Genomic DNA, 22904 nt, shown 5'->3' on the forward strand with positions numbered 1-22904 from the left:
TTAATGTAGGCAGTTGCTATTATAAATGGGTGCACAAGAATTTATATTGAAAATGTAGAAATAAGATATAATGTATAATGTGAAAATGAAGACTGAATTACATTTCTATGCACTGGCTCATTTAGCCCCTAATCTAACTCCACGTCACCCAAGACTATGTATGGTGATTATTTTGAATTCTGCTTCATGGCATAGTGGCAATGACGCCACTTAATTTCTGTCTCTCACAATGTAGACTAATCAGTAATATATTTAAGAAGTGGTAGAATGGTCTTATCATTGTTTATCTTCAAACAATCACAATTACATAGATTGAAATTGTATAAAAGGACCAATAGATGAAACCTAGGAGACACAAAGAAAATGATGCTGACATTAGTCACTGGGGCCCAGGTCTGTGTACTGGAGAAGTAATTGTGGAACACCACCCAGAAATGTTGCTTTCATGCACTAAAACAACAACCGCAAAAGTAATAAAGGATGATATCTTCCCAGTCACTGAATGAGCATGGGCATTGGCGAGAAAGTTGGAAGAGTTGCTTAAGATCTGCAGTGAAGGATTCACAGTGTCCTGCTTTCCATCCAAATATTGAGTGGTGAAACTAAAAATCATCAAAACTGCAGACACTATGGAATTATTTTTTTCTTATTAAAGGTATATACAAGCTATTGTAAATGTAAAACAGTGCAGAAAAGTTTTTTTTACATTTTCTTCTATTCTTCCCTGACCCATTCTTCCTTCCATAGATTCTAATAGCATAAGAAAGGCCTTTTGGCCCATTGAGTCTGCACTGACATAACTACCACTAAAACTGCACTAATCCCAATTTCCTGCACTTGCCCCATATCCTTGAATGTTATGATATTTGAATTGCTTATCCAACTATTTTTTATAGGTTGTAAGGCTTCTGGCCTCAACTACCTTCCCAGGCATTGCATTCCAAATTCCCACCACCCGCTGAGTAAAAATGGTTTTTCCCAAGTCCCCTCTGAATCGCCTCCCTTACCCTAAAATTATGCCCTCTTGTGATTGACCCCACCACCAAGGGGAACAGGCTGCTCGCTATTCAACCTGTCCATAACCTCCATAATCTAATACACCTTAATTATGTCCCCACCCCTTAGTCTTCTCTGCTCTAGAGAAAACAATCCAAGCCTCTTTAGAGTTTCCTTCTAGCTCAATTTCTCCATCCCAGCAACATCTGGTGAACGACCACTGTATCCCATCCAGTGCTATCACATCCTTCCTGTAGTCAGGTGACCACAACTACACACAGTACTCCAGCTTTGGCCTGATCAATGCCCTGTACAACTCTAACATTGCCACGACTGATGAAAACAAGTGTCACATTATGCCTTCTTAACCATCCTATTTACATGTTCTGTTTAGTTCTGGGTTCTGTGAGTAATTAGTCAAAATCCCTCTGTTCCTCTTAGCTATCCAGTGTCCTGCCATTCATTAAATACTCCCTCATCTCGTTTCTTCTTCCAAAGTGCATTACCTCACACATCAGGGTGAAATACTATCTGCCATTGGTCTGCCCATCTGATGAACCTTCGTGAAACCTACAACCATCTTCTTTGTTATTAACTACTCCAACAATCTTGGTGCCATCTGAAAATTTGCTGAACATTTCTCCATATTTTCATCTATATTATTTATGTATATAATAAACAATAAGGGTCCCAGAACTGCTACTGATACACCACTGGACATTAGCCTCCAGTCACTCAAACAGCCTTCTACCATGGCCCTTTATGTCCTGTTACTATGCCAGTTTTTGATCCATCTTGCCAAGTTTTTCAGAATTCTATGTGCTTTAACCTTCTCAATCAATCTCACATGTGGGACCTTGTCAAAAGCTTTGCTAAAACTACATCAATGTGGCAGTAGGGCAACATCTGGACAAGGACAAAATAGCCTGCAAAGAATGACTTTGGATTGGGAGGAAGACTGATTTTATTAAAATAAAGCAGGATCACATAAACTACATCAGCTAAACTTCCCTTTTCCATACACTTGATCACATCTTCAAAAAAATTCTAACAAATTTATTAGGCATGACCTCCCTCTGATAAAGCCATGCTGACTATCCCTAGTTAATTGATGTGTTTTCAGATGGGTATTATCCCACTCCTTCAGACTTTTCTCCAATAGTTTCCCTACTACTGATGTGAGAGTCATTTTTGCAGGCCATCATTTTCCTTGTCCTTGAATCTCGGGAGACCACAGGTCCAACATGTACCCTTCCAATATCCTGTGGCTTCACACACACATTGTCCCCTTGGTCCCTCATGGGGTCTCTTCTTTTTCTGGTTAACCTCTTCCCTTTAATGTATTTATAAAATATTTTAGCATTCTCCCTAATCCTGTTTATAAGTCCTTTCTTATGCCCCTTTTTTGCTCTTCTAATTGCTTTCTTAAGTTGTCTCCTGCACATCCTGTATTTCTCTAGGGCCACAGCTGACTTGCTCAAAGCCCTAATCTTCTTCCTCATCCAGTCTTGAATTGTCCTAGACATCCAGGGTTGTCTGAACTTATTGCTCCTACATTTCCCTCTAAAGGATACATGTTGGACCTGAGGTCTACCAAGCTTCTTTTTGAATGGTCACCCATTTCCATTGCAGACTTACCTGCAAGGAGCTGTTTCCACTTTACTGTGACCAGATCCTGCTTTACTTTAATAAAATCTGCCTTCCACCCAATCCAAAGTCATTTTTTACAGGCCATCATTTTCCTTGTCCAGAACAAATTTGAATCGTATCATGCTGTAGTCACTATTGCTAAAATGTTCCCCCACTGCCACATGGAACACTTGTCCAGCTTCTTTCTCCAGAACCAGATCCAGCACTGCCGGAAGCATTACATAAGTATTAAAGTAAAGCAGGAAAGTGGAAACAGCTCCTTGCAGGTAAATTATCAATCAGAAATAATTCTGGAAATGTACAGCATGTCTCTTAGCATCAATAAAGTGTAAAGTCAGCACACTCCTCTGTAAAGGGAACCTTTGTCAAAGTAGTTCATAAAATTGTATACCAAGTGAGAGCACATTTGGCCTAATCTGCTTGGGCCAGTTCTTTTTAATTAACTCTCCAAAGAGTCCGATTCTTCTGGTCTTTCCTACAATTTTTCAAGTCTTGTCCCTTCAACTACATAGCTAATTCTCCTTTAAAAGTTATCATAGCATTGCAGATTGTAACAACTTCATTGTATCATTAAAACATTCATTCAATCTCCTCACTGATTCATTTACTGATAATTTTTCATTTGTATTTTTTATTAAAAGAAAGTTTCTTCCTATTGATGCCATCAAAATTCTTTGTAATTATTTATTACATCTTCATTAGATCTCAATTTTCTCCAAAAATAATCCAGTTTCTCTAGTCTCTTCTCACAACGGAAGTCCCTTATCACTGGTATAATTTGATCAAACATTCGATGCAATCTCCAACATCACAAGTTCAAATGGTTGATCCTTTATTAAATACCTTTCTGCTTTACACATGCAGACATATCCACTGTCTATTTCCAAACATTTTGTTTTTAAAGCTTTTCTGGACACATCTGTGGAATATCTTATAATTGACTCTCGCAGAGTTGAAGGTGAGCATTGTGTGAGGATCTTGCTTGATCAAGGTGCATATGTGCATACGTGTACGTAGTCCTCTTTTCTCATGCATTTAAATTTTGGGACATTTACATCCTTTTTAGTAATTTTAAATCCTTCTAAAGAAGAAGGAATCCTTCAGGAAGTGACAATGCCTCAAGATGTTCAACAAATAAGATGGTGAACCTTTTTGCTGAGGTATTTGGAGCCAGCAATTGCCCAGGTGTGATTCACTTCATGAACTTCTTTCTGTGTTGATGTTTCAGTTTTTGTTTGGCACTAGCCAAAAAGGGCATGGAATGCATCAGGAATTGTATCTTGGATATTGAATACTGAATGGGATAGGTGGAGAAAATAAAGCAGTTAGTGAAAGCTGAGGAGGCTAAACTGGATAGTCCTAAAAATGGCTGCAGGGATTATGATATGTGAACACATGCCAATTGACTGCAATGCAAGTAGCACACCAAGTTTACGGCATCTACTTAGTTAAATGATTCCTGCTTGCATTAAAGCAAAAATACACTGCCCAATTCTAGCCCATGTCTCTTAAAAAGGGAGGAGTATTGTGGCTGGAGTAGGGTTGGCAATCATGTAGGAAGTGAATCTGATTTGAAAAATAGTGAAGTGTGACGCAACATGTGAACAATCTGAAGCTTTCAGAGACTGCACTTGGAGATAGAAAGTATTGTCTTCTATTGTTAGGTTTAAAAAGCATTGGAAGCATTTAGATGTACAGAGCTTGGGCAGCCAAGCATTCAAAGACCTGAACACAACACCATAAAAGGTTTGATGGCCTCACATAGGTAATTAAGTTTAGTGAATGCATCTTCTAATATGATGTCTTATTTATTGCAACACTAGTTTCAGATGCTACTCAATTCATTCCACCCCCACTAGTAATTGACTAGCATTCTCTATCAATCAAGGTGCATTCATATTTTTCACCTTATCCTCATACATTCAGCACTGGTACAAACATCACATCTACATTGCTCAGCCGTTACCCTATCCAAACATAATACCCAAAACTCAGTGACAAACTTCTCTCTTGAAGGACCAGATGGTGCAAGACCTGGCACAGAAGGAGCTACCTATAAGACGACAGGTTGCTCATGGAAAAGATAGTGATTTTTTGTTGCTTGAGCAATGGTCACTTGTGGACTAAAACAATTGAAACGAGAGTATCCTATACCTCAAGCACTTCTCACATCTCAGTTCTAGCTCACCCTGTAATTTCTACAGACTTTAAGCTTCAATTGTTGAAAATATGCATCTTCTTAATTTCCAATCATCTCAAATCAAACTTACCCTTACGCCTTTTGCCTTTCAGAAACCCAAGACATTCTACCTGGCCAGACATTGGAGGAAGAGCAAAAAGACAGCAATAATAATGTAATGTAAGTCAATTTGGCATTTAGAGGCACCAGCTCAGCTACTAAGAGTGTGCATAATTTGGAGGATAGCTTGGGATGGGAGAAGTGTATGGTGGGTAACCTGGCAGATTAGGGTGGGCAATAACATGCTGGTCTAACCACTGATGGCCTCATCTCATAAATGAATAAAACAATCATGATAGACTCCAGTCAGGGCAGGGGGAAGGGATAGTATTCAGCATGTTGGAGGATGAGGTTGCACATGGATTCTGCTACAGAAGATTCAAATGGAACAGCCACAGAAGAAGGTTAATGTATTTTTTGTTGTGTGGTTTTATGCCTTTATTCATGAGCTTGGATCAAAACGGACAAGTCAAGAAGAAAGCAAGGCAAAGAAGTGTTTTCGGCCTTGGGCTTCTTGACAGCAATTTATTACATATGAAGACAATGTAGTACAATACATGGTATGAAGAGATATATATTGCTCTAATCTCACTGTTACATTATTAAGACTATTCTCCGAACTCTATCATCTTTTACTATTCATCTCCTCTGTTTGCTTTTCTATTTATTTTTCTTTTTTCTTTCTATTTATTCCCAGTGAGGAGCAGCTCCATGACATCATCACAAAATTGCTCTAAGGTGCTAAAGCACTTATATAACACCTTTGTACCTCTCCCTAAGCTTTGTTGCCCTGTCAAATGATTAATAAATATATGCATAAAATCAAATTCCTTATCTTGATTTTTTTCTTTTCACAACGTCCATTTTACATTTTTTCCTTTCTTTCTTCCCCACCACCCAAAGTCTTTAATTTGATTTTCATTTGTGTTGATAGGTTGGCCCGGCAGGTCGATGACAAGTTATGGAAACACTTGAAGTAAGGTTCGTGAGCTTCTTTCTCACTGTTGGCTTGTGTTAGAACAGTAGTGCTTGTTGAAGGGTCTTGCATTCATGTAACTGCAGGAATGTATAGGAGTTTGGTCATTTCATCTTCCCCAGCATTAGTATCTGGGTTGGGTAATAGTGTTAATTTTCTGAGAAAAGACTGATGTTGTTCAGCCATACATATTTGTTCTCATATAAAGACACTTATTCCTTTGCAGTATTGACCAGTTCTTTAAGGTTCTGTTTCCAAGGCACAAATACACCTGCCCACTTAAAAATATTTGATTTGATGCATCATGATCGCAACTGATAATAATACTGGGAAAATTGGATCGTAGAATGAAATCTGACTTAATAGATCATTTTTTTCGTTGTTTAGTTATTTAACACAGTGATCACTCACTGAAACAGTGACATGAAGTTGCAGATTTTCTTTATTGATAGAATAAAAGTTTATTCAGTGACAGAATAAAATCAAAACAATCTAAACATAAAAGACAGTTAATATGATCTTAGAACAATGGTAAAACAAGGTTTCATTCTATTTCCTAAGATAAACCATGGAATTACAGACCAGCGTTTCTCACATCAGTGACAAGGAAACTATTGGAGAACATTTGAAGGAGAGAATTCATCTTCATCTGAAGAGGCAAAGTTTGATCAGGGATAATCAGTATGGCTTTGGCAAAGGGAGGTCATAAGTAATAAATTGAATTTTTCAAGGTCGTGACCAAATGTGTAGATGAAGGAATACAAGTTCTGAAGAAGGGTCACTGGACCCGAAACGTGAACTCTGATTTATCTCCTTAGATGCTGCAAGACCAACTGAGGTTTCCAGCAACTTCTGTTTTTGTCAATGAATTGATGTAGTTTTTAGGCAAAGTCTTTGACAAGGAAGTCCCACATGAGAGATAAAAGCACACAGGATCCAGGATAACTTGGCAAGTTGGATCTAAAATTGGCTTAGTGTTAGAGACACATGGTGGTGGTAAAAGGCTGTTTGTCCAGTGAGGCCATTGTCCAGTGGCATACCATATGGATCAGTGTTGGGTTCCTTACTGTTCTCAATACATATATATACAAATGATATTGAATAAAAAAGTAGGGGGGACTTCTTAAGTAAGTTTGAGGATGACAAAAAGATTGGTTGACAGTGAAGAAGGTGGCCTTACGTTACCGTGGGACATAAACAGATTGGTCAGACTATCAGATCAGTGGTAGATGGAATTTAATTCTGATAAGTGTGAGTTAAGCCACAGCTGCAGCAGTGTGTGCAGTTCTGGTCTCTGCACTATAGGAAGGATTTGATTGCACTGGGAGTGGGGAAGGAGCTTAGGGTTGGTGGGATGGGGGAGAAATTCACCAGGATATTGTCTAGGATGGAGCAGATTAACTGTGAAGAGAGGTTGGATAAGCTCAGGCTCTTTTCTTTAGAGAGCAGGGAAGGCTATAGGGGACATGATTGGGTGATATAAGAATGTGAGGGACATGGACTGGTGATAGAAAGCCAGCTTTCTATCCTTAGTTGAAGGGTCAATAACAAGGGGCCATAATTTTAAGGTGAAAGGCAGGAAGTTCAGAGGGGCTTAAGGAAAACAATATTTACCCAGAAGGTGGTTGGGAAACCCGAAACCTTTAAAATACTTGGATGAGCACTTGAAATGTCATGACATTCAACATTATGGGCCAAGTGCTGCGAAGTGGGTCAAGTGTAGATTCACAATAGTATATTTTTTGATGCAGACTCAATGGGCCAAAGGATCTCTTCTGTATTGTGTGATTCTATGAATTCTTTGACCTTGTTTCTTAAAAAAATCTTCACAGTAGTAACCAAGATCCATCTGCCTTTATTTTGAAATCTAAATTCCAAAAGTAATATACAAATGAGACTTGGTATACGCTTCAGATTGTTGTTCCTCTTAGAGAAATGATCTCTTTTCCTTTAATCCCGACAAGACCTAGTGCTTTAAGAAGTCAACACTATGTAGAATGTTCTGCATTAAATGGATTTTTGTTGTATAATGCTTCTTCTTTACTAAACTCTGTATCCACTACTTCTAGAGTTGGATCCTCTGTAAATTGAAGAAGTTCAGTAACTGATATATCTCAGAGACCAATGACAGGTCTTGCTGATACCGAGCTCTTGTTGTAAGTCTTCATGACTGCATGGTTTAGATAGTACCTACAGGCTGTTAATTAAACTATAAACTCTCCTGAGAGTTGGCATGAGCTATTGAAGCATGATCTTGCCAATGTTCAATTTGTTCTTGAAATGAAATATTGATCATCTCTGTTTTTCGATTTGGATGATCACAGTTAGAATTTTGATCTCCTTGTACTACACTCATCTTGTTGCAATGCTGTACTTTTAATTGACTAAAGTGTTGAATCTTTATTATTGTAAATATTGTTGTTCTGGTACTTAAACTGAAAGTTATTCATGTTTCTACTGTTCTAAATGCCACTTTCAGAGTAAAGTTCAGTTTTCCTTTATCAATTACCCTCTTCATATTTATAAGTGAAGATATTGGTTTTCCAAGACGGCTGAGGATTCCAAAAAGATCTGTGGGTAGAAAGTTTCTCAAGTGATGTTAATCAATAAGACTCAATTATTATTTTGACTATACCAAAGATGGCTGCTATGATTTTTAATCAAGGCTAATTGTTCTGGGTTCAGCATAGCGATAACATTTGACTGGTTCCTGGGCAGATGGCTACACACTTAGGTGTGGATAATATTGTGGAAACATCCAACCTGTGAAGGGAAAGCATCCATCTCTTTCTCATCATTGTGTGGAGAAGAAAAAGAAAATCTCTAGAAACTACCGATTCTCCCTCACTTTTCTCAAAGTTGTTTTCACTGTGAATTCCTTATTGAAATGAAAAGGAGAAAAACCATTTACAGAGGAACTGAAAGAGTAAATCCTTGACCAGTGAATAAAAGATTGAGAATTGGTGAATCCACAACCTTGAGTCATTTGCAAGAACTGAAAGGATTTGAACAAAAGCCAAAACATTGATACCTGTGATCTGGACTGGTATCAGAACTGTATTTCTGTGACTTTTTCATTCTCATTCATTAAACTTCTGTATTATCTTGACTGTGTATTTGTATATGTATGGGAATTTTTAAAAATGGGTAGAGTTTAATTCTGGAGTTATAAATTAACAATTCATTTTTTTCTTTACCTTTGATTAAAAATAGTTTGATTATAATAAATAGTTATTTCCGTGTTAATGAAAAAGAATCTGGTGTGGATTTTTTTTACCTGAATTAGGTAGCTAAGTAAAATTGAGATTTTAGTGGTTTAATAAAATTTTCACAGTTGTGATAACTCTAGGAATGATGGGGCTTGATTGTCAGTATGCTAGCCCAGTGAGTTGTGACATTCCGATTTATTGTGTTTTAGCAGTTATAATTGATAAAAGGTTCTCGTTGCTAAAGAAAACTTGTGATTCTTGCTTAAACCAATTAACATCACTGTTAGGATTCTGAAACTTCAAATTCCAGCAAGTAATTTTGATTCCTGATTTTTTTCAATGGATTTACTTTAAGCCTATTTCTGATCTTGCTGTTGTTAACTTTGCCATCAAGTCAATATTTAGAAATTGTTAAATCCTTGGCAGATGTCTTAACTCTGGTGTCCAGGCTAGTGTTTTGGGTGGAACTTAAATTTTATTTTCTATCTTCTCAGGGAATCAAATCAGTTTTGATGTCCAGTTCTCAACCTCTTTTTACTGGGGATTTATTCCTTTAGTTGCTAGTGTGCTTTTATTGCTGTCATTGTTATTTTAAAAAGTTCTCTCCCACCCCTGCTCCTGGCTGTAAAACATTTTATTCAGACTTAGTTATTATTGGTGATTTCTTTGCAGAATCTTTCTATTCAGAGACATTTTTTCACAACACCTGTTCAACTCTTTGGTCTTTCTTCTAAAGTTATACTCATGATTTTTATTGAAAATGTGATTTTTGAGTTCTCCAAACATTTAAAGTCTGCTCTAGATCTACACTGCTGCTACAATTTTATTGGCAGTGGATCTCATAACTGCTATCATATTTTGCTGCACAACCAGCAGGCATACTTAAGTGACTTTTATGCTAAGATCCTGAGTTTGGGTTAATGGCAGACTGTTCAAGGAGAAGGCAAGGTCAATATTAACCTTAGGTTTGGGCTTCTTTGTAACAATGATTATTTCCTGTTAAGACTAAATTCTCCAATACTTGGTATGCAGAGATACACCAAGCTCTAATCTTACTGTTACACTAATGAAAAACTATTCCACGAACTCTATTGTCCAATGCATGTCAAGTGAACCCTTGTACTTTTCTCCATGAGTTTCTGTCTTGTCTTCTCAATTCTGCCCACACTGCTAGTTAGGTCCAGTAAGAATCAACTCTGTGGCATCATCACAAGGTTGTTGCATGGTTCTTTGGAAAAAAGAATACAAGCATGGACTACTTCTAAACGATGAGAAAATTCATAAAGCCAAAGTACAAAGGGATCTGGGAGTGCTGGTCGAGGATTCTCTAAAGGTAAACATGTAGGTTAAATCCGTGATTGAGAAAGCGAATGCAATGTTGTCATTTATCTCAAGAGGGTTGGAATATAAAAGCACCGTTGTGCTACTGAGACATTATAAAGCTCTGGTTAGGCCCCATTTGGGGTACTGTGTCCAGTTTTGGTCCCCACACCTCAGGAAGGACATACTGACACTGGAGTGTGTCCAGCGGAGATTCACACAGATGATCCCTGGAATGGTAGGTCTAACATATGAGGAACAGCTGAGGATCCTGGGATTGTATTCATTGGAGTTTAGAAGATTAAGGGGAGATCTAATAGAAACTTATAAGATAATACATGGCTTGGAAAGGGTGGACGCTAGGAAATTGTTTCCATTAGGCGAGGAGACTAGGACCTGTGGACACAGCCTTAGAATTAGAGGGGGTAAATTCAGAACAGAAATGCAGAGACATTTCTTCAGCCAGAGAGTGGTGGGCCTGTGGAATTCATTGCCACAAAGTGCAGTAGAGGGATGCTAAATGTCTTCAAGGCAGAGATTGATAAATTCTTGATGTCACAAGGAATTAAGGGCTATGGGGAGAATGCGGGTAAGTGGAGTTGAAATGCCCATCAGCCATGATTGAATGGCAGAGTGGACTCGATGGGCCGAATGGCCTTACTTCCACTCCTATGTCTTATGGTCTTAAAACCCTTACACAAGAATGTATGTACAATAAAACGGTGTTGTGCATTGGGACACCTGTCAGAAAATCTGCATTCAAGGTGCATGCAAGATTTCAGTAAGAAACTGCAGCAGGGCTATTCACTGATGTTGCCAGGGCTGGAGGTTTTGAGCTATAGGAGAGGCTGAATAGGCTGGGGCTGTTTTCCCAGAGTTTCAGAGGCTGAGGGATGACCATAGAGGTTTTGTGAAATCATGAGGAGCATGTATAGGGTAAAGAGACAAGGTCTTTTCCCTGGATTGGGGGGGGGGGGTGGGAGTCGCGAACTAGAGACCGTAGGTTCAAGGTGAGAGGGGAAAGATTCACCCTTTTTCATGCAGAGGGTGGTGTGTGTATGGAATGAGCTGCCAGAGGAAGTTGTGAAGGCTGGTACAATTATGACATTTAAAAGGCAGCTGAATGGGTATATGAATAGGAAAAGTTTAGAGGGATACGGGCCAAGTGCTGGCAAATGGGATGAGATTCATTTAGGATATCTGGTTGGAATGGATGAGTTGAGACAAAATGTCTGTTTTTGTGCTGTACATTTCTATGACAATCTAACTTGAAACCCACCCTTTCCAATATGGAAATGGTGGCCAACTTCATTTGTAGACTTGTGAAGCAACAATTACATTGACCCTAATGGACAATATAACAGCCTCTATTATAGCACAACCAGCAGCCATACTTGTGTATTCCAGTGGAACTACAGATTTCTGTCATACAAGATCAGCTTGTTGCCATGAGTTCAGAATGCTACTATCATGACTATAGTTACAGTAAGATAAGACATTTGCAGGGCATCACAATAATTATCCTTCAATAAAAATAAAAGGCATCAGTGCGCAGTGGTGAGTAGTGATAGAGATGCAATAAAATGTGATGTGGAATCAGAAATAGCAAAGAAAATAAGTCATGGGTTGGAGTCACATCATGTCACCAAACTCCAAGACCGAGGACTCTATTCCCCTCACTGAATTTTCGACTTCCTGACCCACAGACCGTAATCCCCAAACAGCATAAACAACACCTCCGCGATAATCCTCAATACTGGTGCCCCGCAAGGTTGTGAACTCAGCTCCTTACTATATTCCTTATACACTCACGACTGTATGGCCAATTTCTGCTACAAGTTCATTTACAAGTTTGCTGATGATACCACCAGAGTGGGTCGGATCTTCAAACAATGACAGGATAGAGTACAGGAAAGAGACAGAGAGTTTAGTGACAACAATCTCTCAGTCAATGGCAGCAAAATGAAGGAGTTGGTCATTGACTTCAGGATGCAGATTGGTGGACACACCCTTCCCTGTGTCAATGGGGCTGAAGTGCAAGTGGTCTAGAGCTTCAAGTTCCTAGGAGTAACAATTCACCAACAATCTGTCCTGGTCCATATACATCGATGCTGCAGTCAAGAAAGCACACCAATGACTCTATTTCTGGAGAAGGCAAATGAAATTCGGCATGTCCACAATGACTCTTAACAATTTTTATAGATGCACTGTAGAAACCTCCCTAACTGGATGCATCACAGCTTGGTATGGCAACTGTTCCGCTCAAGTCCACAAGAAATTAGAGATTTGTGAGAGCAGCCCAGTCCATCAGGAAAACCAGTCTTCCATTCATTGACTCTGTCTATATTTCCTGCTACAATGGAAAAGCAGCCAACATAAAAAAGTACCTCTCTTACTCTGGTTATATTCTCTTCCACCCTCTTTCATCAGAGTTTGAAAACACATACCAACAAATTCAAGAACAGTTTCTTCGCTGCTGCTATTTTTGAGTGGACTTCTCAAATATCAAAACTGATCATTCCTTGAACCTTCTCTGTGGCTATAAAACCATATTCTGCATTCTGTTCTATTACCCTGATGTAAGGCATGATTTGCCTGGATAGCATGCAAAACAATACTTTTTATTGTATCTTGGTACATGTGACAATAATAATAAATCAAAACAAATCAAACCAAATGATAGGCTCCTGGAGAGCTGCCTGATTGAAGGTTAAAGGTTTTAAGAGAAATAATGGAGTAGTGTAAGGAAGACTCTATAATTACCACGTGTAATTTTAATCTGTACACAGACAGAACAATCAGATCGGCCAGGGTAACATGAAACACAATTTTGTAGATTGTATCAGGGATTGTACTTACAGCAGTATGTTGCAGAACCTGCTCACAAACAGGCTAATTTAGATCTAGTAATATACAATGGGTTGGATTAATAAGAGATGTTATAATGAAACATCTTCTAAACAGTAGCATCCACAACATGGTAAAACTTCTAAATCAGTTTGAGGGAGAACTACACTTGTGCCAAATCAGTGTCATCAACTTAAGCAAAGGAAATTACAGAAATATGAAGAAAGAGTTGTCTAAACTAAACTTAGAAAATAGACTAAGGGGAATGTCAGTGGATGAGCAATACTACACATTTAAGCAGATATTTCACAACGCTCAACAATTTATTGCGGTCAAAAAAAAAAGATTTGATGAGAAGAATGAACCACCCATGGTGAACAAAGATAGTCAAGGAGAGTAACCAATTGAAAATTAAGGCGTGGAAAGTGGCGAAAACTGTGGTAGTCCAGAGAATTGGATTTTTTTTATTAGGAACCAGAGGTGGAAATTTAAAAAGCTAATAAAGAGGGAGAAAACTGATTATGATAAAAAGTTAGCAAGAAATATAAAAACTAAACAGCAAGAACTTCTTTGGATATACTAAAAGAAAGAGAGTAGTAAAAATAAGTGCAGACTCTTGGAGGATGCAACTGAGGAATTAATACAGGGAAAGAGGGAATAATTACAACTGATATTTTGCATCTGCTTTTGTAATGAAGGACACTATAAAATGTCCAAAAATAACAGATGAGCAAGGTTCTAATGGAAGGAAAGCTCTTGTGACAATCTCTGTAACAAAGTATTTGACAACTAATGGGACCAAAGGCAGACAAATTGCCAGAACTTGATGGCCTTCATAGAATCATAGATGTACAGCATGAAACAGACCCTTCGGTCCAACCTGTCCATGCCGAGCAGATATCCCAACCCAATCTAGTCCCACCTGCCAGTACCTGGCCCATATCCCTCCAAACCCTTCCTATTCATATACCCATCCAAATGCCTTTTAAATGTTGCAATTGTACCAGCCTCCAACTCTTCCTCTGGCAGCTCATTCTATACCCGTACCACCCTCTGTGTGAAAACGTTACCTCTTAGGTCTCCTTTATATCTTTCCCCTTTCACCCTAAACCTCTAGTTCTGGACTCCCCAACCCCAGGGAAAAAACTTTGTTTATATACCCTATCCGTGCCCCTCATAATTATTGTAAACCTCGATAAGGTTACCCCTCAGCCTCCAACTCTCCAGAGAAAACGGGCCCAGCCTGTTTAGCCTTTCGCCATAGCTCAAATCCTCCAACCCTGGCAACATCCTTGTAAATCTTTCCTAACCCTTTCAGGTTTCACATCTTTCAAATAGGAAGGAGACCAGAATTCCATGCAATATTCCAACAGTGGCCAAACCAATGTCCTGTACAGCTGCAACATGACCTCCCAACTCCTGTACTCAATATTCTTAACCAATAAAGGAAAGCATACCAAATGCCTTCTTCACTATCCTATCTACTTGTGACTCCACTTTCAAGGAGCTATGAACCTACACTCCAAGGTCTCTTTGTTCAGCAACACTCCCAAGGACCTTACCATTGAGTGTATAAGTCCTGCTAAGATTTGCTTTCCCAAAATGCAGCACCTCGCATTTATCTGAATTAAACTCCATCTGCCACTTCTCAGCCCATTGGCCCATCTGGTCAAGATCCTGTTGTAATCTGAGGTAAACCCCTCTTCTACACCTCCAATTTTGATGTCATCTGCAAACTTACTAACTGTACCTCTTATGCTCGCATCCAAATCATTTATGTAAATGACAAAAAGTAGAGAACCCAGCACCGATCCTTGTGGCACTCCACTGGTCACAAATCCTCCGCTACCACCCTATGTCTTCAACCTTTGAGCCAGTTCTGTAACCAAATGGCTAGTTCTCCCTGTATTCCGTGAGATCTAACCTTGCTAATCAATCTCCCATGGGGAACTTTGTCATTCGCCTTACTGAAATCCATATTCATTTACTGCTCTGCCCTCAGCAATCCTCTTTGTTATTTCCTCAAAAAACTCAATCAAGTTTGTGAGACATGACTTCCCACTCACAAAGCCATGTTGACTATCCCGAATCAGTCCTTGCCTTTCCATATACATGTACATCTTGTCCCTCAGGATTCCCTCATATCACATGCCCACCACCGACGTCAGGCTCATCGGTCTATAGTTTCCTGGCTTGTCCTTTCCACCCTTCTTAAACAGTGGCACCACGTTAGCCAATCTCCAGACTTCCGGCACCTCACCTGTGACTATCGATGATACAAATATCTCAGCAGGAGGCCCAGCAATCACTTCTCTAGCTTCCTACAGAGTTCTCGGGTACACCTGATCAGGTCCTGGGGATTTATCCACCTTTATGCGTTTCAAGACATCCAGCACTTCTTCCTCTGTAATTTGGACATTTTGCAAGGTGTCACCATCTATTTCTCTACAGTCTATATCTTCCATATCCTTTTCCACAATAATTACTGATGCAAAATACTTGTTTTTGGATCCTGGATTCAGGATTCTGGGTAATCCAAGATAGAGGATGGGAAAAATTTCTGGATATAACAGCTGCTCCTTTTTTGAGGTATTTTGGGTGCTGGAGGTGATCTCTCGAATTCCAGGAGCAGCAATTAGTGTTTTATATGCTGTTGCATTATTTTGGAACTTTGGGGAATAAAAAGTCATTTTGAAAGGGAGAACAACAGACAAAGGAAGCACATGGTGAGGTCAGTGCAGGAGAGTGAAAGAAAGAAACTGGCACTGCCTTTGCTGTTTGAATTCACGGATTCATGGACATCGGAGTGCGTCTGAGAAAATTAACAAAGTGAAATTCACAATTAATCTTGGAGGAATTGTTGGGTGAAGTTCACAGCACAGAAGCCTTCATTGAAAGGTTTTCGAAAAGGTGACTACAAAGACAGTGGAGGCATTAGTCTATATATGCTCCAGACTTCACTGGATACCAGGGGGTTCTAGTGGATTGAAAAAAATTGCTAATGTGACAGCCATTATCGAGAAGGGTGAAAGACAAAAAGTAGGCAGCTATAAGTCAGTTAATTCAACATATGTTATTCAGAAATTGCTCGATGCTTTATGAAGGAAGAAACAGCAAGATATTTTGACAAGCTTAATGCAAGCACTGTCAACATAGTTTTGTGAAAAGGAAATCATGTTGACCAAATTTATAGCTGTACTTTGAGGATACAAGGAGAATTGACAAAGGGGAACTGGTAAATATCATGTATTTGGATTTCTCGAAGGCATCTGATAAGGTGGTACATAAAAGCTTATTACAGAAGATAGGAGCTCACAGTTTTAAGGCTAATCAATTAGTATGAATTGAGGATTAGTTAACACACAGAAGACGGAGAGTTAAGATTAATAGTCTTTAAGGTGGAAAGATGTAAAGGTATACTGTCACCAGGCTGCAGAGCCTCAATGATTTATTATCTATATGAATGACATGAAGAAGGGGGTAGAGTGTAATGCATCCAAATTTGCTGACTGTACAAAAATAGGTGGGAAAGTATGCTATGATAGGGATATAAGGAATTTGCAAAGGAATATAGATATATTGCATGAGTAGGCAAACACTTGGCAGATGGAGTTTAATTAGGAAAATACGTGATTATGCACTTTGGTAGAAAGAATCAAAAGGTAGACTATTATTTAAATGGAGACAGACATCAAAAAAGTGCAGCACAGAGAAATCTGGGTGTTCTTGTGCATGAAACATTTAAAAGTTGGCATAAAAAAGCTTGTAATAATTAAAAAGGCAAATGGATCTTTGTCTTTTATTGCTCGAGGGTTCAGTTTAAAAATAGCTGAGCCTTCTTACAATGGTACAGGGTGTTTGTAAGGCCATAGCTGGTGAATTATGTATTGTTTTGGAAATAGGCATTGGAGACATTTGAAAGGAGACACAGTAGGCTGATTCCTGGGATGAAAGATTTGACTTATCAAGAACAGCTAAACAGGTTCGGCTTTTATTCATTAGAATTTGGAAGGAGGACGGATGATATTATTGAAACATACAAAATTTTGAGGGGGTTTATAGGGTAGAATTTAATAAGAAGTTTTCACTAGTGGGGGGCTCTCAACTCAGGGATATATATCTAGAATAAAAGGATATTCATGAGATACAAAGTAATTTATTTTCTGAGAAAGTGAATGTTTGGAATTTTCTATGCCAGAGAATTGTAGAGGTTAGATCATTGGAAGTATTTAAAGAGGAAGTAGATAGAGGTTTGAAATATCTGGAAGTTTAGGACTATGAGGAATCAGTACAAACAAGAGGTTGAGACCTGGGGCAGATCAGTCAAGTCTATATTATATAGCGGATCAAATAGTCAACTCCTGTTTCTATTTCTTAGGCTCTTAGATGATTTGGGTAGTTGAGGCATTGCCCTAATGAGCGAGTCATTCCATGGAGCTCAAATATGCTGCTTTCTTTCAGAAAGGCAACAATCATGCTGTCACACTGCCACTCTGCTTGTGTCCTCGCCATTGCCCGCAGGCCAGTCAGCCCTGACCACAGCTGTCCAAGCTGGGTCTTCTAGATCCAGAACCTTTTGAATCATTTTCCAGACTATGTTTAGCATCCTTCACTGAAAGTAGCTTTCTACTAACCAGGTTGTAGCCAATTTAATGGAAACACAGAAGACTGATTTGCACAAGATGAATTGACTTCTCTATACAATATGGCATGACTTTGTTTATAAATTATTTTGGATAGCTTTCACTGCGATGGTCAAGACAGAGAGGAGATAAGCTACTGAACTTTGTGAATTGGGAACTGGAGAACTAATCTCACACTTGAACATGAACTCAATGCACAGCTCAGGCGTAAAGTGGCGGTCTAGATTGGTCCCTTTCTCTTTCTTCTGCTGTAAAGCTGGTAGCTGTGCCTTCATGATGACAAGATTGTGCAGTATGCAGCAGACAACCACAAATCTTGATATGCACTCTGCAGAGGGATTCATGGCAGCAGAAACATTGTTTTCTAATCATGTGGCCTTCACTCTCAGCATGCTATGCATGTGTATGATGGTGGACTTTATAATTGTGAGCCATGTCATCAATAGCTAGCCCTTGCTATCCAGTAGCTCCCCTTTGCTATTCAGATTGGCAATGCAACAGACTGCCACAAAATAAAGGGATCATTACTGCTCCCAGGATATTAGACAGTGATTTGCATTATTCATGATAATCATCAGAGATGTGTTGGATACAGAGTGGATTTCATCTTAGCTGCACCACTGGGCAAAGTTAAGATGTGGAGTTAAATGAATCAGACATTTGAAATTGAGATGTAGCATTTCTCTTTGAACTCGGAATCTCACGTGTTTTTAAAAAAAATGCAGATGACAAACTGAGAGTGTTGCAAATATTTCCATTTCCAGCCTGGATAAAATAAAAGCTCATTGGCATAGTCACTTTGATGGCTACTGGCAATATCGTACTTGTCCTACAATGAGATTGCCTGTTGTGGCTATAGGAGCTGTCAAATGTCAGTGAGGGTTCCTCACTCATGTGCATGGGTTGATTCCTCCTTCAACACTGGTGCTATTATGGCATTCTATTGAGTGTCTTTCAGGCCACTCCTCCTTCCTCTTCCAGTGACATGTCATGCCCAACATGTCCTCTGTTCATTCTTTCATTCATGCTGAATTTTCAAAGAGAATGTCTACTCAAGAACCCACATCTGGAATCAATTGGTTTGTGCAGAAACCATTGTCAACAAAATGCCTTTGAGCGCATGGGATTAATTCTGTAGGTTCTTTTTTCAACTTGAAATCATTAAACTACTATCGAATCGCAACAACTCGAATAATTTAATCAGCAACTAACCTCTAAGTAAAAACCAAAAGAACTGCAGATGCTGTAAATCAGAAATAAAAACAGAGGTAGCTGAAAATGCTTTGCACGTGTGGCAGCATCTTTGAAGATAAATCCAAATTAACATTTTGGGTCCAATGACCCTTCCTCAGAACTGAAGAAGGGTCACCAGATGCTGCCAGACCTGCTGAGCATTTCCAGCAACTGTCAGCTCTGATATAACACGAGAGCTCCATTCACATGCGATCTTACGTTATAAGAAAACCACGCAATAGCCACATCATCTAAAGTACTGGGGCCAGAGTCGCGTTATAGCCAAAATAGGTAAGGAAAGTTTGCCTTCTACAAATAACAGACTAAATTCTTCAATCACATTAAAGCCAATTCACAGTGAAAAAAACAACACATTACAGCAGAACAGATACGTCTGTTTTTGTAACCTTCAAGTAGTTGGTTCCTTAAATAATGTTGGTGGGCAATCCTTCAGTTGTTGAGATGCTGTTCAACTTTATAAGTTTGAGAGGAGACATTGGCTATAGCATTGAGTTCAAAGCAGCACTGCTGGTACCAAATCAATGTTATACATTAAACTACATGATCTGCCTCCTCCACATACATCTGTTAGACATTTACTGTGTGCATGCTGAAGCTTGCTCCAAACCTTGCCCCACACAGTCACCATTTTGAAGCTCCTTGTCTCAATGGAGCAGCAACATTGTAATGTATCTGTGCTGCCTTTGGAGGTACCAGGAAGGATCTAGATGAATTACTGCCATTGATGGAGCAAGGAAAATCTTGACAGAAAATAGAGATATTGCATTTGACAGTGCAAAACAAGTATTTTTCTCTTAACTGGCTGGTGGATGAGTAGGCAGACCTCTCAATTCACCAGTTTAGACCTGCCCTTCCATTTTCCTTTTTGGAATATTCCTTGACCAGAAAGAAAAGCCACTTAGTCAGAATTAATTCAAGCAATGTCTTGTGCCGTGTTCCTTTCCGATTGCACTGCTTCTGTGAAAGTCAGTGTATAAAGGGGGTATGTTTTACAGAGGCCCGGTTTGGTACAGAACCAGCATCTGGTACAATATAACAGCAGAGGAAGTTATGACAAATTGTAGCCTTGGTTTTCGCTTGAACCCAAGCAATTGCAAGAAGTCAGAGTGGAAACAGTTAAATTATGAATGTCATTCCAAATTTAATGAAAAGTCACATTGTTAATTTCATCCAGAGTTAACTGCTGCCACTTGCAGCAACCCAATCAACAGCATGCCCGTATACCCTTCACACTGTGGTAAGCCTTTGTACAGACACGGATGAGCAGCACATTTGAAATTGCACTTGAGAAAAACACTAATTATCCCGTCGGTTTCCAGCAGACAGGGAGCCGCGCTTCTCCTACTGTTGGACAGGATGCTTGCTCGTCTACGGCAAGTCTGAACATCTCCTTCCAGGAGATAGCATAAGCAACATCCAACATGTGCTTGGATTGCAAGCGTGTTCAGTCATGCCTTACTGCAAGACATAACCTTTAAAAAAATACACAGGATTAAAAAAAGGTGTTTTCAACAGACTAGAACTTAGGTTAAAACTAATTTTCACAATGAAAAGCACTTTGCTTCTCTCATTGGAGAAAACACTTAGGTTACGGCTGAATAAGTTTGAGCATCTTGCATTCTAGTTCACTTTCTGGCCAGACTGCAGTTTGAAATTATATATTCTGTTACAAAAACTGGTATTTACTGTCTGGCATGCAGGGGGATGCATAGGGTACAGAATAAAAGCAACAGTCATTTCATTTCAGCAAAACAATGAGTTTCAAAGTTGTAGTAAGCTAATCTCCAAAGAAACTTTAACAATAATTGCATATCACATTTAGATAATTTAATTAATAAATGAAAAAGAGAAAGTGAAGAAAGGAAGAATGAACAAAGAACATATCATAACAGAATGAGACATATTTTTGCTGATGAATAATAACCCCAATATTTCCAGATAAATAATTTACTTTCTCAACAATATATCTTGATTAAAAATAAGAAAGAACAGACTCACGGTCCAGGTAGCTGACTTAGCAGTACTTGATTGCTGAAAAGTTACTTCAAATAAATGTGGTCCTGGATAGTCTGTGTTAGAAGGGATTGCTGGAGCTGGCGACATAGTGTCAAACGTGGAGCTTGGCTGTGAGTAGGGAGACGGCGTCGGGACATTCGAGGTGTGCTCCGAGTTGTAAGGGCTGGCGGAGGATGCACGGTTGGTGATACTCTGATCCATGCTGCTGTTTAGCAAATTAAACTGGGACTAGAAAGGCAAAGGGGTGGGGATAAGAAGTGAAACAACCAGGTAAGGACTTGCAACATCCACTTATTTCAGACCATTAAGAAAACACACACATCAGACAGCTGTCACTACATTTCAACTCCTGGAATTTTTTTCCCTGTTACTCCATGTAAAGACTTGTCAAATAATTAATCGTAAATGCATCATTCAGGCAAATATGAAGGTTAAAATGTCTACTTGAAGCATATCGCTTCCACTTGCTCATTTGTCTGACCAATGGTCACTGAAAATTTTCGTTACACTAAATACAGTTTTTGGCCATCAGTTTACTTATAAATGTTTGACGATTGTGGCAGAAATCTGGTAGAATTGCTCAGGGTGTTTTTGTGTCTTAATCATGCAACTCTAAGGACAGTACAAATATTATTTAATGTAATTTTTTCTTCAGGGCTAAGTAACATTTTGGGTTTAAGAATGAGTTAAAATTTTCTGTAAAGTTCAGATGAATGGTTAATTGAAAAAAAATTAAGAAAATCAAAGAAGTGTCTTTGGAAATTCCTAAAAATAATCTCTCTCAAACAGACTGAGGATTTGGCTTGAGATGTGTTCTCTTCCCTAGTTATCAGTATTTCTCTGCTACTTCACTTCACTGGCCAGTCCTCAAGTGGCAGCCTAGACTGTGCAAATGAGCAGTTTTTTTTCTGCCATGCAATGCATCAAAACCAATTGCAATCTGTATTCACCAAATGCACACACTCACAGACTGTATTCAACAAGAATTTCCTTCTCAGCTCAGCAATGTAGAATCACTACAGTGTGGAAGCAGACCATTTGGTCCATCGAGTCCACACCGACCCTTAAAAGGGCATCCCACCCCACTACCCTATCCCTATAACCCTGCATTTCCCATAGCCCATCCATGTAACCTGCACATCTTTGCACTGTGGGAAGAAACCAAAACAAACCCGTGTGGAACAAGAAGTGCAAATTCCACACAGACAGTTGCCTAGGGATGGAATCGGACCTGAGTACCTGCACTGTGAGGCAACAGTGCTTACAACTGACCCACAATGCTGCCCTTAACACTGAGGTTACTAATAGCATGACAACAACTGTTGTGACTGAAATCAACTAATAAATATATCTGGGTCTTCCTGACAACATAAAATATGGCCCATTTACTGTATTCAGAGGATCAGTGTCACTACTTCTGAGGGCATCAGAGGGGGGATAGAAACAGAAGGGTCATTCAGATGTGGCAGTGATACAATGGTAATATAATTGGACTAGTAATCCAGAACTCTAGGCTAATATGCTCTGGGCAAATCATTTGACTCCCACCATGGCCAATGATGGAATTTGAATTCAATAATTTAAGAAAAAGGAATAAAAAGTTTTCATACTGTGGTAAAAACCCATCTGGTTCATTAATGCCCTTTAGGGAAGGATATTATTAGAGTATTATTAAGCTCCAGTAACAACTAGGAACATTCAACTTGTCATCAGCTGCAGCCCAACGGGGAGTTTTATGTTCTGAAGCTGCTGTG

At 39.1% G+C, this 22904-nt stretch overlaps 1 protein-coding gene across 3 annotated transcripts in view; it reads right to left on the reverse strand.

The window, feature by feature from the left end:
* The window catches only part of tp73 (tumor protein p73), an 84985-nt gene extending 63613 nt beyond the window's left edge, over nt 1-21372 (reverse strand). For 2 of the 3 annotated variants that reach the window (XM_060852308.1, XM_060852309.1), the window contains exon 1: nt 21133-21363. In XM_060852308.1, coding sequence (XP_060708291.1) covers nt 21133-21351 — 219 coding nt within the window. In that variant the 5' untranslated portion in view covers nt 21352-21363. Of the gene's footprint in view, nt 1-21132 lie in introns of all 3 variants that reach the window. The other variant, XM_060852310.1, reaches the window with a different exon arrangement.
* Between the last annotated feature and the right edge of the window lie 1532 nt (nt 21373-22904).

This window comes from Hemiscyllium ocellatum, chromosome 37 (genome assembly GCF_020745735.1).
Source record: "Hemiscyllium ocellatum isolate sHemOce1 chromosome 37, sHemOce1.pat.X.cur, whole genome shotgun sequence".
NCBI classification, from domain to species: domain Eukaryota; kingdom Metazoa; phylum Chordata; class Chondrichthyes; order Orectolobiformes; family Hemiscylliidae; genus Hemiscyllium; species Hemiscyllium ocellatum.